This window comes from Lycorma delicatula, chromosome 1 (genome assembly GCF_047948215.1).
Source record: "Lycorma delicatula isolate Av1 chromosome 1, ASM4794821v1, whole genome shotgun sequence".
NCBI lineage: Eukaryota > Metazoa > Arthropoda > Insecta > Hemiptera > Fulgoridae > Lycorma > Lycorma delicatula.
Window position 1 is genome coordinate 268,202,782 of NC_134455.1, and position 18,500 is coordinate 268,221,281.

Below are 18,500 nucleotides of genomic sequence, written 5' to 3' on the forward strand. Positions count from 1 at the left end.
TGATAACTTGTAGAAAGTATGAGTAAATTTCTTTATGAATTCACTTGGTAATTAGAAATGTTACTCTCGGTAGTTTTGTGTTGTTTCAGGATATTATTTGGGATGCTTAACATTGCAAAAACTATGGGATAACATGTGGCATTGTAAGTCTAATGTTGTTAAAATTGTAACAAATTATTCAAATGAATGATTTTATCATTTAGAAGTGGATGTTATTTGTGTTAAAGATTTTTGAGTTTTTCAAAAACATAATACCTCACAAAAGTCTATAAGCCAATTATTAGTTTGGAAGTTGCTTTTTAAGGTCACTTCTTCAGTTTAGTACAAAATACTACTGAAAATCATTGATAAAAATCTAATGCCAGAGTAAATCAGAAAACACTGCAAGTGAATATTTTAATTTAACTGAGTCTAAATACCATTTAGGCCTAGATAATCTGTTAATATTGCATTGAACTTTTGTTTAAACACTCCCTGAGTGACCAGTACAGCCCTAAAGCATTACCTTGATTGCTCTGGTATGTCCTGCCTAACAGATTGCCCCACTCTGACTTGGCTCCCCCAGAGGCTTGCATCGGAGTCTCCCCTGGATTGTTCCCGGGGAACAATCCAATAGCTGAGGTGTCCCTCCCCAGGGGAGCTGCTCTTTCTGGCCCTAAGCTATTAGGTTCCAGGCATGCGTTTTGCATGCCCTTCCCCTCATACCATCAGAGTCCTCTGTGCCATCATCGGAAGCACCCTGACTTCCCTGCTCTTATTTGCGGGCAAGCCAAGATGTCCTAAGCAAGGATGGCTTTGAACCTAGCCAAATTTACTTAGTTTTGTGAAATCTTGAATAATGGACAGTAAATTTACTGTCCATTCACTCACAGAGAGCATTACTTACAGTAGTTTTGGTGACTTTTCTATTTTTCTTAAATACTTTATGATTTTAATATCTTTAAATATATCACACTTCTTAATAGTCTTGTGCTTGTATTGTCGACTGGAAATTTACTGAAATTTACTTAGAAAATACTGTACTAATTTACAAAGCAGAATCTTTTTTTGGCACTAAACATTTATAATTTTTGGTTTAGGTGAATATGAAGCAGAAATTTTCAACCGTAGAATAAGATTTACTGAAAAAAAATGCTAGTAATTGCAATGGGTTAAATAAAGGTACATACATCATTCAGATCTAGCGACTAGGATGATGCCCTGACGGTTCCTACATGTTTCCTCGACATATGCAGTTTTGCTGGCATGTATCACTCACATGTATGCTAATAAAGAATATTCTTAGGTTTTGTTTTACAAATACGCTGAATACAAATCCTCATATTAGCTACCTTACATTCAGGGATTTTATTCTTCATAAATAACTGGTTCTACTTATATTTTGTAAGGAGTATCTAACATATTGAAGCTAGGCAGAATTCTTTGCCTTGGTAAACCAGGCCTATTCTAATTAGTACAGTTTTATCATTTGCATTACCACTAATCATTGAGTTCTGGACATACCATTTTTATAAATTACCTTCATTTTATAAAAATTCAATCAATGTAGATACTTTATCAACAATATCACACTTTCCTTCCATTCTGAAAATGATACTAACAAATGAAAAATTAATGCCTAAGGTTCATTTAATTTTATAAGAGTAGTAGCTGCAGCTACTTTACGGAATGACCTTTTGAAAGCAGTTAATATCATTTGAGTTGTGGATGGTTTGGTAGTAAACCAATCAAAATTAACGTAATGCAATTTTTCACTAATAATTGTTATATATTTGGTGTTGGTCATAACTAATTAGCACAGTTAACATTTTTCTACTATATTTAATCGATGTCTTATTGATGCTACTTGATGACTATAATAATAGATATAATAATGATACAATTGTTTTAAGATATAATTGCCTTATGATGTAAACTATTTATATCTGTATTTTTTAACCATTTATCAAGTTTGAGTTTTACATTTTAAGAGGCATTAACTAGATGATTACTAGCTAACAGTAAATGCACCAGAGTGTTTGGAAAATGCAACCTGTTGTTTAATTTGGTGATATCAGGAAGTGGTTTATTAAAGATGACTTCGACTTTTGACATTTATCCTTACTTTTTAATCTTAAATTTCTGTCCGCTGTCCTACTAGATGTTCTTCACATTGTTTAATAGTTGAGTTGAAAGGAGAAGGAAATCCTGAAACCAGGTTCGAGAAGTTCCTTTCTTATCTGAATAATAGTGAAGTAGTACTTGATGTAAATACATGCATTGCTTGATGTAAAAGTAAATGCTCGATGTTATAGATTTTACTTCAGGATTAAAGAATGAACATTTACTAAAGTAACCTTTTCTTAGATACAATAGTACTATGAAGAAAATTAGATCTCCAAACAAAAGTTAAAAAATTATTCATATTTTTAAAATATAATAATAATAATAAAAAGTTAGATGAGTGATAATAATTACATTATTTAATATAATAAATAAGTACAAAATGAAAAAAAAACTACAAGAATGACTAAAATTTCTGACCACTTCATCTTGTATATACACTGTTCAGTGTTTTAATGACATGAATGATAAACTTTCAATTAGTTATGTGTGTGATATTAATAATGGATTAAAAATGAGATATATTTAAATAAAAAACTAAAAAATGGAACTTAATTCAGAAGAAAAACTTAAAAAATTCCTAATAAATCTTAAAAACTTAAATAACCTAAATAATCTTAAAAACTTAATAACTTAAAAATCTCCTAATGTAATCCTGCAATTGTATCCTAGCTCAAAGATTAATTCTTAGATGCTTTAGTAATAAAATGGTAATGGTATTAAAGTGCAGAATTTTTTCTGTGAAGATTAAAATAATTGAAACATTTAACATTTTTTTTTGTTTCATAACACTTTCGTAAAATAAAAATAAGATATCTCTGATGTTTAGCTTATGTCTATATTTTGTTACTATAATAATATTTTAATGAGCGTAATCAAGTAAAAATATTTACACATTTTATTGAGATTACATAGTTACTGAAACGGGATTTAGTGCTGCTGATAAAGAAAGATAAGTGACTTACAGTAAGATGAACTAAAACAGAAAAATGGTACGATGGATTTATGCAATAACAGGTAAATAAATATTTATTAAATTGTTCTTGGAACTTTGTTTTGTTGAATTATCCACTTGTTTATGTTTCAAATAAATTCATCTCTTATTTCTTCTTTAGTTGATCATATTACAGTAGTTTATACTTTTTACTTTTATTTTTAATTAGTTTGTTTTCAAGGGTAAGATTTATTTATGTAAATACAGTAAATGTTACCTAATATTATTAATATAGGCCATGTTGATACTTTTACGGCATACAAAGTTTTATTTTTTGATAGCTGCTGAATTGAACAACAATTTAAAATAATATCTACAGTAGGCTTCATAAATAACATTCACCTTTTTTTAAAATATGTACAATACCTGTTCACCAATACCACCACATACCCAGAGGCAAGCAAAATGAACTACTGTGCATCAACCAGTTATGCATAACTTAGACTTACTCTACTTCTTGACATATCTAAATACAATAAGATAATTATTGGTAAAACTCAGTTCCTGTTTTGTATATAGCCTTAAAAATTGTAGTAACCATTATGTTTATAGTTTAAAATTCTTAAGAACTATAACTTACTCATTTTCAAGTTAACAGAACTGGTCTTCCAAAGGCCTTTAGGAGTTAATTTTAAGTACCACAGTTAATTTCACTCATCTTAAAATGATAAGGAAACTCATTATAAATAAAATCCAATAATGAGTGTGTTATACTGTGTAATTAGTATTGCTGTAGGATCTTGTGCAGCTTGTAATTAAATTTTTGTAATTAAGTGTTCAGGTATAAAAGGATTTTCTTTATATTTAAAAAAAAATTGTTTAAAGCTATTAAAAACCAAAACATACCATGCCTTGTTTTATATCCAATTGGTTTAAAACATGACACAAAAAGAAACTTTTCTAGCCAGATTAAATCACAAACCGTAATAGTTTGTCAAGTAAAGAACCATTTTATGACAGTTATATAAATGTAATAAATTGGGATTAACCTTTTAATAGTGGTTTCATTGGAAAGTTGAAAACTTGATAAAATCTAAAAATTGTTTTTATTTTTAACCACCCATAAAGTAAACATCAATTAGCCATCTCTAGTTTTTAGATTTTTTCAGAAAAATGACTGGAGGTATGCTGGCAATTAACAAATACTAGAGTACACATGAGCAAGTAGGCTGAGATTGTGTGTTTTTAGAATATGTTTCTGTTAGATTAGGTTGTTGCATTTCTGGATTTTTTGAATTGATATTTTGTGTATAGTTTAAGTTAGCCTTCGGTATTGCGGCGTGTATTATATGTACAGCATTTATTGTGTCGGTAATCTGTTTACTTGTTTGTCAATTAGGTCTAAGTATAGGTTAGGATTTGCTAGATTAAGTTGTTGGCTATGACAGGACGTGAGCTGGGCTGGCATGTTGCAGGAGAATCCATTGGATGCCGCGACGGCGGGTGAAGTGATTCCAATGTACAATTATAAAAAGAAAAATATGTGTATTAAAAAAGAGAGGCTTCAAAAATAATGGAAGTTGGGGTCGAATCGTGACGACATGTAGGGCCAGGGAGGCAGTCTTATTGCTTAGGGTGTTCTGGCTCCACCGCGCGCAAGTGCAGTGGGGTTGGGGCTCCCCGCTGATAGCATTAAGGATCCTCATGGTGTAAGGGGTTCGCGTGGGGGCATCGGATGCGTGCAGTGCGTACTGCTGTAAATAGGTTAGAGACGGGGAGGGTAGTGCTAACACACTCCCTATAGTGAAGGAGTGTGTTAGCTATCTAGATGAGGTGGTTGGCGCACTCCGATGAGGCTCTGGGGGACCCCGATAGGAGATCCTCCAGTAGGAGGCAGCTAGGTGGGCAGAGACTGTTGCCATGACACTCTGAGGTGACTATGCTATGTCTTAACAGGTGGAGGCTGGTTTCCTTGGGGTGTTTAAGAATGAAGGAAAAAAAAGGTTGAGATATTCATTGCTTACCCGAGATAATAAATACCTTGGAGGATGGTGAGCCGATTGTGTAATAACTTAAATTATACCTTTGGTTTCTGATAAAGAATCATACATAGAATATATAAATATTTTTAGAGAACTTATGATAAGGGGATGTCTCTAAAATTAAAATTAAATTAATATGAGTAAAAATTATGAATCCATTTACATGAAATAAATCAGAATATCCATCACTAATGTAGAAACATAGTGGGATAATCACAGAAGTGGGAAAACTTAAAGTTGGGAAATTTAATTATAACTTATTACAATGAGTTCTGTCAGTAAAAGATCTCAGTGTTGTCTTTAAAAATCTTTTGCCTTTGCAGTTTAATTTTATAAAACATGTAATGGTGTAAAAGGCATATGTGATGACCCTAAATCTGGTGTTGTTTGGAGTGGATGAGTACATGATCTATTTGGGATGTTGAAGGTAAAAAACCAAATGGTGAATGAAGATTGTCAGACAGTTACAGTTGTTGAGTTTATTCTAGAGTTTATATACAAATTTCTATATAAATTAAATTATCAAAGTAAATTTGTATATCGATTAAATTAATTATTAATTTATCATCAAATTATCAAAGCATCAATTAGAGGGTTAAGTTGGTTCCCGGAAAATTGTGAATATATAATTATCACTTATTCTTTGCTTTGATTTTTCATCAACTTTCTGCAAATTTTTTAGTTCACTTTATAGTCCAGGCGGTATCTGTTTTGGGTTGGACGTTTTCTATAGATTGCTAATTTTTACTTTAATACTTGCAGAATATCATCAGAAATGATTATGTCATTATGTGCCAGTTAAAAAAGGTGTGCTTAAGTCTTTATTAAACAAAATGTAAAAAAAACAGAAAAAATATCCATTTTTCCCTCTATTTTCCTAGATTAACTCGATAACTGTTCATTTTAGAGAAAAGATCAGAAGAGAAAAAAGCCTTTTTATTAAATTTTACACACAATATCATCGGTTGCAAATCGAAAAATACATTATTATTATGCAAAAATATCAATAATTGCCAAAAAAAAAAGAAGATTTTTTGGGAATGTTTTTTGAGTACTTATACATAGGACCTTCAGATTTTGCCTCAAAGAACTTTATGATATGATAAAGCAACACACCAAATTTTAGCAAAATCGGTCTGACAGTTTTTGCACAACAATTTTGCAATCCAGATTTTAAAAAAATGCAATTTTTCCAAATTCTGCAGAGCCTAAAATAAAGTCTTTAGGTACTTGAAAATTTAATCACATGTAAAAGTGTGCTCAAACTTTCAAATGAATTTTGATAAATTTGTATTGATTAATTAGGAGAGCCTAAGAAATGTTTCAAACATACTTGGATTTTTTATGCCTTTAAATAATAGAATATTTTCTCAAATTTTTATCTAAATTAATTTTAAAATGCTTAGCTTAAAAGTTCTTTCAAAGCTTTAAAAAAAAACAAAAAAACATGGAAATTCGTTCACTAGAAGGTGAGATAATTGAATTTTGAGAGTGCATCGCTATTTTGAACATGTGAATTCAATTTTGAGCAGAGGGAGCATTTACCTACCCTCCAGCATTGCTGCCCATGCATTTTTCAGGTGGACCAACTATTTTCAATTGACATCTTATCTCAAGCTATGCTTTTTAAAATTAAACTATAAAGGTTACTATTCTTTTCCCGGCTTAAATACTTTTATGATAATGAATTAAAATAATAATACTAATATGTAATCCTTACTCCGTGCTCTGTAATGGCTAATTGAAGATTACCTGTACTTTTTTAACATGATTTCCTCCCTTAAGTTTATTATAATCTCGTCGTTTGGTATCCATTCTGTACAGAAATTTATAAAAGGTTTTCAAGCTTCTCAAAATAATATTTATGCGTATGGAAATTTTAAATTTATAGAATACTAAGCTTCAACAGAGATTTCATTTTTACCAAAGGTTTCATTTAAATCTTAAGCACCTGTTAATAAATAATTTAAAGATTTTCATCACTACAGTGTAGAAATAGGATTTTCTAAACTAAAAGAAAGATATAACAAATTGTACATTATTAAAAATTCTGCCTCTTGATTAAATGCAACACTTTTATTGTTGAACCTATGACATATTTTAAGTTTTCAAAATAAAATCTCCACATTTCTAATTTTCTAATTAGTAGATTGCAAAAATTTTGTGTGGATATTTCTGTATCTTTTGCATTTTAGGGGTTCATGGAAAATGTGTAGACCAGAAGTGGCAATAATGTTTTGGGATTAAACTGGAATTATGAACACTGGGATTGAGAAAATTAATTTTTCAGTTTACATGTTTAAATGGAAAATTATCTTCAAAAAAGTGCAATGAATAATGTCAAGTAAGAAATAAAATTATGAATAAATAAATGTAATTTGATTAGTTTTTATAACCGACTATACAAATCATTAAAAAAAAATATTGCTGAATTTTTTATACCTTCGGTGTAAAGTAAACTAATAACATTTATATATAGAAAAGATACATTGAAAACCACTTTGGTAGGAATGTGAAATTTACAGGGAATCTGTTACTCTGCTTCTGTAACATGGTTGAAGTAAAAATACTTTTTAAGAACAGTTGAGAAAAACAGTTTGCATCTTCTTATGTGTATATTTATCCTAATGCATGTGTATCTTAACAGTAGCTTAAAGTTACAACCAAAAGAAGTTTCAAAAATACACTTTAAACCGTTTGGAACACATTGCATTGGATATTTATGGAGTGGTAATGAATCCTACTAGCTGGGATTTAGATTCAATTTTTGAAATCAAAAATAGTGGGTGTTTGGACCACCCCTCCTCTTTAACATTTTCTTTTGTATACAATTAATTAAGTCCTGCATTTTATCTTAATTTTATGTAGATCAGAATTTATACATTTCTAGCATGGTAGAAATAAATACTCTCCTCAATAATTAGTTTTAATTTTGGTCAAAGATAAATTAACTCTGTAATAAAAACTCATAGTGCTAATAACAATATACAAGAAACCAACATCACTGATTCATTTCTGGTCATGCATAACACATCCTGACCATGTAATGTAATTATGCTGCTTTGGAAATAATATAATACATTACCTAATAAAAACTTCCATTGTCTTAAAAAACGATAAAATGGAATGAATTTTACAGATTGGATGTAACATATGTCGCACAAACTAATAATTATGACACTGTACCAAATGAAAATTTATGCAGAAAAATACTAAAGAAAGATTAGTTTAGAATTTTTATCACAAAACACATATAAAAAAGAATTCTCAAAGTATGATTCAATTGCACAAAAAAACTTAGTTGCCACTTATAATTACCTTATTATTACCATCTATTATATTGCAATACCATAATCACTGACAAACAATCAGAACATGGCTGATTTGAAGCTAAGAGAGGTTTTTTGTACCATGTCCTTCTCTATCTCCTTTCTTCCCAGCTAAACTTTTGAATTCCACAGAGCTCTAATTTTCTTTTAGATTGTTTATAATTTTTATTCTATTTCAGCCTTCCTTCTTTGCTTCTTGTCATTCAAATATATCTTATTTATTCTCTTAATTTTTACTTTTATCTGTCCATTAAACTTATTTAATTTACTTCATGCCACATTTCAAATGCCTCTAGTCTTTCTTTTTCCCTTTCCCTCAGTGCACGTGTTTCATTTCCATACAGAAGTACACTCCAAACATAATGCTAACTTGATCTTAATACAGCATAATAACTGTTAATATTTGTTTAATTTTTTCTTCTTTTGTGTAGACAATCACCGGCTTTGTGTTCCTTATCCTCATTTCTTAATATTACATATGTTTTCATTATATTAATTTTCATGGCATATTCTATTCTGTCTTTCAATTTTGAAATCATTTGTTGCTTCATCTCCTAACCAACTATGTAGTTTACAAGCAACAGGTGATTTATTTTCCTTTCTCCCATGCCAATCCCATACCCATTATTATATCCCTATTCCAACCTATTTTACATGCTTTGTTTTCATAACAATTTTGATTCAAGTATAATTTTTTAATTGTTTTATGTTTTCTCAACTTACTAACTAGATCTTTAATATTAATATTATTTTTCTATTTGACACTGACAAATGGTTTATTCATATCTATAAACATTTGCTAATTATTTTGTTTTTTGACAACAGAAAAAATGTGACATCATCCAGCTGTCTCTCCTTGCTGTTGCGCTTCTTAACTATTAATAAATATTCTGTAGAGCCTTCTTCAACCTTTTGCTCTTTTATTATCTTCCACTTTTTCAGTCATCTGCCTCTCTGGTAACAAATCACTTCTTTCTTTTTCCCTTAATGAAGCTAATTGTTTGATCTGTTGTGTATTGAAGGCATCTTTCCTACTTAGAAAAAAAACTATTTGCGTAACTGTCTTCTGAATTTCATAGACTTAATTCTTAGTTAACATTTCTCTTACTATTCTTAATTATCTTCTCCATTTTTTTACATATTTTTTCAGTTGCCCATCTTTATATTGACTAACTGGTACATACACTTGAATTATAAGCAAATCCTTCAGCTCATTCCTATGCAACAATTATTTTTCCATAAACATTGCTTAAAAATTAACTTTTACCATTTTAAAAAATTTTCCTTTGTAAATTTTTATATTCTTTCTTTAGAATAATTCTATCTCATTTCTTCCTTTTTATTTTCTATATATACATTACAATATCACTTCAGTTACTTTCATCTTTTCCCTCACAATCCTTTAAATTTTAAGGAACAATAAAATTAGGCAATATGCAAAAATTCTACTTGTATGAACGACTTGAATAAACCAATGGATTATTTACATCTCTTTTTCTTATACATACTATATGAGAGATAAATATTTTCCATTCTTAATCCATTTCTATCTTATTATTTTCTTAATTCCAATGTATAGCTTATGATAACACAGTAATTCATATGCTTATGATGAGTAGCAATGAATGGCTCCCTTCAAAAAGTAATAAGTTTTCAATAGAGAAGTTATGGTTGTTATATTTTTCGCGCACAAAAAGAGTAATTATCATTTTATATCAGAAATTCTAAACAATACACAATTTTGCTCAAAATGAAATCTGAGACAAATTGATCTAGAAGCCAGCATTCTAACCATTATACCAACTGGCCAGCTAGTCCATAAAACTTCTTAACCTACCATCTGTATATAAATTAATTTTTTTCTAAAAAGGAACAGAAAAAAATCTTTTTTTTTGTTCTATTAGCAATTTGGAAATAAAGTGTTAAAAAATTTAAAACTAAAAATAAATAAAATCTTGTTTGTGTAAGTTATGCAAAAGCAAATTCATATAAAGTTTTTCTGGAAATTGGTAAACATTATTGGTATATGCTAAAATACTAAATCCTCTCAATCTAATAGTGATTATCAAGTTATATAAAAATCTGTACTGAGCACACATGAAGTGTAGATGAATTAATTTCTGCTATAAATTACTGTAATTACTCTAACTGCTGAGTATATTTTTCCAACTTTAGTAAAAAAGAAAAATATTGTATATCTGTTAAGTATTGACTGGTAAAAAATGATTCAACTAACCCTTTTTATTAATTTCAGTAAACTAAAAAAAGTGTAACCATAACAAATAAATAAAAAAAATATAAAAAAATCTGAAAACCAGAAACACCCATAGCTGTTAAATAAGTAGGCATTTTCAGCTCTGAAAAGTGGATGTCACAATTTTCATTTCTTTCATCAGTTTGTTTTGCTTTAAACATTACCATATATATGGTTTTCTGATTTATTCCTTACATTGTTTCAGTTGCTGTTTGTGGTATTATGAATTCAGCTTTGTCAAGCAAAACAAAATATCCATTTGGTCCAGAAACAAATTTTCCCAAAACGAGTCTACACCAATACGACAAAGCAAATCGAGAAATTCAAAGACATATGTTTGTGTTTTCTGAACCTCTGTCATGCAACCAGGGAAAAATGAATAAAGCTAATCAAGAACTTCAAAAACATATGTTTCAATTTTCAAGTCCTTTAACTTGTAACCAAGGGAAAATGAATAAAGCTAATCAAGAACTTCAAAAACATATGTTTCAGTTTTCAAATCCTTTAACTTGTAACCAAGAGAAAATGAATAAAGCTAATGAAGAAGTTAAAAAACATATGTTTCAGTTCTCAAATCCTTTGACTTTTAACAAAGAAAGTATACATAAAGAAAATGAAAAGATTAAAAAGCAGAAGCTGCAATTTTCAAGTTCACCTTTTAATTCAGAAAATATGAATAAAGCTAATCAAGAACTTCAGAAACATATGTTTCAATTTTCAAGTCCTTTAACCTGTAACCAAGGAAAAATGAATAAAGCTAATCAAGAACTTCAAAAACATATGTTTCAGTTTTCAAGTCCTTTAACTTGTAACCAAGGGAAAATGAATAAAGCTAATCAAGAACTTCAAAAACATATGTTTCAATTTTCAAATCCTTTTACTAGAAATCAAAGAAAAATGAATAAAGCTAATCAAGAAGTTAAAAAACATATGTTTCAGTTTTTTTCTAATGAGCGTAAAAGAAATAATGGTGAATAAAAAAAATGAATGGTAATGAGTATCTGGAATAAATTTTATTAATCCAACAGTTTATAAACATCATCTTACATTAAGTAAACTAATGAGAAATAAATTTATACAAAAAATGCAGCAATGCCAATAATAAACAACTGACACTTAGAAACTTTTTTTAAACATGAATGGTGTGAGGAATGATTAAATTCATTGATTTCATATCATGATTTATGTATCCTATATCTAATGTATTAAATGTTAAAAACAAAACTTACTTAAATATTTTAATTTCAAATGTTTATGACTATACTGTTTGCTTCTTTATCATACTGGATTCATCAAGCCTTTCTCCACTGTTATGTGATATTTTATTGTACCTTCATCTTACCAATTGTGTTCACATTTCTTACCTGCCCCAGAAGTATCAGTCGAGTTCCAATAACTTATAACCATTGCTTCTAATCTTTTATTCATCATTCCATTCAATAGACTACATCAAGCCCAAAAGGATCAATATCACATCCTTATCTTATAATTGATTAAAATATGATATATTAATTCTTTGCAAGTATAATAGCATTCTAGTAAAGGGTGTTATTTTTTTAATTAATCCTAATGATTGTGAGGCAAATGAACTCAGATCCCTGTGCGTTGTTTACTGCATACTGGAATGAGGTATCCTGGGATCAATTAAAATTATTTAAAATTGAAGCCTTCATCATTTTTATAAAATGCTATAAAAAAGAACTGATGGAAACTACCAGGTGTGTTAGCAGATTACTTGGTGTGCGTTTCTTGCTCAAAGTTAAAAAGCAAGATGCCTTGGGTGCATCAATTAACAGTTCTGGAACTAGCTACTTAGCACAAAAAGTTATTACTGAGGATGGAAGAACTTTACTTTTCCTCAGTTGACTGGTTTGGCAGCAGTCTGGATTATCTTCATCCACAATAAACATTGCACCTGTTGACAATGTGTCTGTAAAATTATGGACTATGGTAAGAAACAGTTTAGATGGACACAGGAGATTAACATCTTTTACCATTTCTATCTATAAATCACAAAAATAGAAATGGATAAAATCTGTACAGCCAATGCAGAAGATATGCATGGATAAACATTTACTAGTGATTGCTTGACCTAATCAGTAATTCAAAAACAAAGTAGTGTTTGTTAACACATCTGGTAGTTTACGTCAGTTCTTCTTTAGAACATTTTGTAAAAGTGTTCAAGGCTTCAATTTTAAACAATAATTAAGTACCTGGGAAACCTCAATTAAGTATGCAGTAACCAACTTGCATTGGTATCTGAGGTCATTAGCCTCACAATCATTAAGCTTAATTAAAAAAATAACACACTTCTGAAATGCGAACATTGTATGAGCAAAACATTAACATCTTATATTTTAATCAGTTATAAAATATTTATGTGATGTCAATGTTCAGGAGTTGATGTAGTCTGTTGAATGGAATGATGAATTTAACTGGTTATGTTTATTTTTAGACAGTTGTCATTGGTATTAACAGGTTAAGCTTATAACTTCCAGTCCAAATCAAATATAATCAGTTTAAACCCTAAAATATTCCCAAAAACCCAGATACAACCTGTTTGAATCAGGCCAAATGGATAAATGGCCTTAAATGGGAATGACTCTCAATAATTTGATGTAACTGGTCAAAACTGCATAATTCTGTATGAAAATTATATTTAATTGGTTAATGATTAATTTAATGGTAGCTTCCTGTTTCTTACAGTAATGAGTAGTTCTGGGTTACATCCATCATTTGTTGACAGTTATTTCTGGATTAAGGTTGTTTTAACTGGTAGACCTCATTCAAATTAGCTATAGCAACTGTGCTGAGGTTGGTTCTGTTACATTAGATTTTACTCTGGTTTTAACAAACTGTGCTTGTAATTTCCGGTTTAACAGGGTTGCATTTGATTTTTGAGTTTGTTACAAATTTAGTAACTTTTAACTGGTATGGTCTGATTAATTGAGTTTTATCAGGTTTTTGCTAATAATGTTAGATTTTAGGCTTTTTAACCAGTTAAATCTAGTTTGGTTTTAGGTGTTTTTATTGCATTGTGTAACTATTTTTATGAAAATGGTTTACCAATTACGTCTGGTTTTAACTTGCTTGGTTTCTCAGATTTTACGTAGTTATAGGGGTGTATCACAAAGTTTGTCCATGTCTTTCATAACCTATTCTACTTGTGAAAGTATTGAAAAATGGAAACAGTTCATATATATAAATATATGAACTTCTTTATTTTTTATTTTACTTTATTAAATCAACCAAAATAGAGAATAAATAAAGAAGGATGACTTACTTTATTCCACTGTATATGCAGGAGCACTTTCGTGATTTACTCGCATCATCAGCTGCATTACATATTCATATATTCATCTCAAATTACATTACAAACTTCATAAAATATAACTTAACATGCATTTATTCATTTTATTTAAAACTCTATTTAAAAATTAAAACCTTTAATATTTTTATTTTAAGAATTTCAACTTTTTTCAGTTAAATTAAAAATTAAAACAAAATTTAAAATATAAAAAATTAACATTGCAAATTAAATTGTAAAATTTAATTTTAAGTAGGTAAGTCATCCTACTTTATTTATTCTGTACTTTGGTTTTTCTAATAAATTATATTTATAGTACAATAATGAAGTATGTTGTCTCAGGTTGACCAGGGACTTGAGACAACACATTCATTTACATTCATATGTATCATCCTCAATCATACTCTGAAGTAATACTTTACGATGCTTCTGAAGGCTAAATAGAAAAGAAAAGTAAACTAGCTAGACTAGTACTTACTCCAGTAGTATTTAACTAAACTAGTAGTAGAAATTATAATTTTCTTTTTGATTATGGTTGTATAATATGTATGAGATACTATTTATTTATAAATTTGTATTTATTTTTTATCGCATATGTTTACAATGTATTATTACTTTATCAATTGTGCTGAATCTTAAATAATTATTGTACTGTAATTACAACCAATTTTTTGCCAAATTTGGTGTAGTGTTATGCTATTTAGCAGTGCAATTTATTTATCCATATTATGAGCATTTCTTTTCATTCAAGTTTTACTTATTTATTCATTAATTTCTTAATTAGTGCACTTTCTGTAAACTTTACCAAATTAGTTTATTAGTTTTCTTAGTTTATATATATATATTAGTAGGTAAGGTATCTCAGTGAAAATTGATAGAAACTGGTATTGATACTTTTCAACTTTTCTCACGTCAAGAATATACCTACGTTAACAAAATGAAAACATTAAATTGTTTGGAATTAATACATTTCAGATAGATTATTTATATAATTTACTAAAATTCTAAGACAGAAAAATCGTGAGATGACAATGAGTATTTGAGAGTGGAAAAACTGATTTAAAAATCAAGTAATAATTTAATAATGTTAAATAATTGCATGCAGTACCCGTAACAATATAATTGGAATTTGTGGAGTTTCTGATCATTCTGAAGAGAATGTTATTTACTTGTTAAATGTGTAGAAAAGGAACGGTGAGATTTCAATGATTTCAAAGATGATGTGACTTATGCTGTTCATTGCTGTAGTTTGGTTAAGAAGAGATGTGGTTATCGCAGAATCATGTTTAAATTTGCTGGGTGTGTTAAAAAGGAAAAGTTTTTTCTTTTTAAAAGTGAATAATGTAATGAATACATTCAAGCTAGATTTTTAGAGGTAGATAACAACTTTTCTTTCTTTATTTTAATTAGTGAGTACAGAGTTTTATTGAACAAGGTGTAATTTTCAGGCTAATAATTTCAAGTATTTGTAGTTATAAAAAGGTAAAGTTCTTGGTTGTAAATTGAATGGTTATCAAATTAAAAGTAATAAGTATTAAAAGTATTTATGATAATGAAGATATGAGAAGAATATAATTAATAACATTTTTAATTAATTTTTCTCTTGATTTACTCATTGAGATATCGCATTAAAAGATTATTTTCTCCTACAAAGAAACTATTTGATCTCTTTCTTTTGAGTTTGGTAATTAATTTTTAATTTTTCCTTTTGGTGATCTGTAACCGTACTAACATAACAGTATTGAATGTTTTTATTTTATTTCATGCTTCAGTATAATTTGTACTAGCAAATGATGGCAGGCAGTACATAAATTTAACTGTTGACCTACAGATGAACATCTAAATTTGTAGAGTAAGGCTAGAGTGGTATGTTGTCAGGGATTTTTATCAGTACGACAGGAAGATGTCATGAAGGAAATACGTGGACACCATCTCACACACTACTCCCACATCTGCTGAGTGGAAAAAGATCTGTGTGATTTGTGGGTCATCAAAACAATCTATTCTTGGGCTTATTCATGAAGGAGAACTCCTTTCATCAACTTCTGCAGTGGCAACTACCTCAGCAAATATTTTCTGCTGGTGTCTCTTATTTCATCATATAGTAATGAATTTCAGAGATACAAGATAAGGATGAAAGTATTATTGTTGAACATTGGTGATTCAGTCGGTGAATTAAATGCTCCATTCGCATTCAACGAGTTGTCACATGCACTTATAAACTCGTGTTACATGTCCCGTGGACCTGACAACACCTTGGTATGCTGTCACACCTTCCTCATTTGGCATTACAACATCTACTGAACGTTTATAATGATCTATTCTCTGCACAAGTCTTCCCATTCATCTGGTCGGAAGCCATTATCATACCAGTACTTAAACCTGGTGAGGACAAAGGAAGCCCCTTAAGCTACCGCCCTATCTCCTTGACAAGCGTCCTATGCAAGGTAATTGAGATGATGGTGAACCGCAGACTTACGTGGTACTTGGAGAGACATGGACTTTTATCTCCAGAACAGTGTGGTTTCCGGCAAGGACTATCCTCCATTTACCATTTAGTGTCATTGGAAACAGCTATTAAAAATGCTTTCCCACTAAGACAGTGCCTCATTGCTATCTTCTTTGATATCAGAAAGGCGTTCGTCACGGTCTGGCGACGTGGTATTCTAAACGCCCTCAAAGAATGGGAAGTCAAGGGCAATATCCTTGCTTTTATTAGGGTTTTTCTTGAATAGTCGTACTTTCTGTGTTTGTGTTGGAGATTCTTTCTCGGGTAGCGTCAAATTGGAGAATGGAGTACCTCAAGGAGGTGTATTAAGTGCCACCTTGTTTCCTATAGCTATCAACGGTATAACTAAATGTGTGTAGACGCCTGTTTCATGTTCTTCATTTGTTGATGATTTTGCTATGTAAATTGCGTCCTGTTCAACAGTCACATCGAAGAGACTACTACAGAATATTGAATCTCGCCTTGAAGCTTGGTCCAAGGTTAGGTGAAGTTGAAGCTTCACATATTCACCTAACAAAACAAAATGTGTGGCCTTTCCTCGCCTGCGAGACCCTTTTATTCCACAAGTTTTTCTCAGAGGAGAGCTAATTGCTATCTCTCCTGATGCCAGATTTTTATTTTTATTTTTTGGTAGCCGCCTTACGTGGGTTCACGTAAGGCGGCTACCAAAAAATATATTAATATTAGTATTAGTATATTATATTAGTATTAAAAACGAGATGTTCCAAAGTTTCAGATTTGCTGCGAGTCCTTAGCAATACCAATTGGGGTGCCGATCGGTCATGTACGTTGCGTTTTTACTATTCCTTTGTTCGCGAGGGCTACTCACGAGTATATGATGTCTGCAGTAAACGTACCAGTATACATACCATGCAACTGCCGCTTGACTGTGCGCCACATTTTTGTGGAATGCATACGTTATGCAGCCTTGTGTCGTAAATTTAAATTGCCCAGGAATTTTCGCCAAATGCTGGGCAATAATAAAGAAGTTTTTGACTAGGTGTTTTTGTTTCTCCGGGGTGCTAATACTTCACATAGTTTTTAATATTGTTTTTAAATTTTTTTTCAGTAATTGTTTGTTTTAGTGTCTAACATTTTGGTTTAAGTTTTTATTTTATCTTTGTTTTTAATATTTTAGTTTAAGTTTTAATTTTGTTTTCAAATTTCTACTTTAAGTTTTATTTCTGTTTTAATTTTTGTTATTCTATTAGATTTTTTATTTTGTATTTATATTTCATATTTTGTTTTCCAGGCGATGATAACATAAAAATATTTTTCACCCAAGAAAATAACAGAAAAAAAGATTTGTACTGAAGTGCAACTTTATTTTCAGTATAAAGTTATCTATGTGTAATTAAATTTGTATTATTTTTTTCAGTTTGATTATTATCATTAATCTAATATGTATTATTAAATAAATGTAATTTTCTCTTTGATTACACGAATATAATACGTCTGAGATTTCATTTATTTATAAATTTATATTTATTTTTTATTATGTGAATTTATAATTTGTTATTATTACTTTATCAAAGTAAAAGTCTAGTCGTGAACGCGTCTTCGCAAATCAGCTGATTTCGAAGTCGAGAATTCTAACGTTCAAATCCGTATAAAAGTAACTGACTTTTACTAGGATTCAGTTACTTTTGAATAATAGATCGTAGATGCAGGTGTTCTTTGGCGGTTGGGTTTCAAGTAACTGCACATCTCAGAAATGGTCGACCTGAGATTGTACAAGACTACACTTCACTTATACTCATACATATCAAACTTCCTTCGTTCCTTCCTTCCTTTATACTCATTCATCCTCTGAAGTAATATCGGATGGGTGATTCCTGGTAACTAAACCGGAAAAAATGGTGTTAAGAAATTTAATCATAATTGTAACATATATGTACATGTAATAACAGGAGATGTAATAAATCATCTAATATGAATATTATTATTTTCTTTACAAAAAGAACTGTGAGTTTTCTTGATAGCAGCCACTAATATTCCTAACGTATTACTAAATAATCAACA

General features: G+C 29.8%; 1 protein-coding gene across 2 annotated transcripts; it reads left to right on the top strand.

The window, feature by feature from the left end:
• Window positions 1-3,043: 3,043 nt before the first annotated feature.
• LOC142318310 (uncharacterized) lies at window positions 3,044-11,806 on the top strand. 2 transcript variants are annotated; one of them, XM_075354881.1, is made up of 3 exons: window positions 3,054-3,120; window positions 7,275-7,423; window positions 10,868-11,806. In XM_075354881.1, exons 2-3 carry the CDS (start codon window positions 7,417-7,419, stop codon window positions 11,638-11,640), a joined length of 780 nt encoding a protein of 259 aa, XP_075210996.1. In that variant the 5' UTR covers window positions 3,054-3,120; window positions 7,275-7,416; the 3' UTR covers window positions 11,641-11,806. The 2 variants fall into 2 exon arrangements, with proteins under 2 accessions (XP_075210995.1, XP_075210996.1); XM_075354880.1 differs by lacking the exon at window positions 7,275-7,423 and having other exon boundaries at window positions 3,044-3,120.
• The last annotated feature ends 6,694 nt before the right edge of the window (window positions 11,807-18,500 follow it).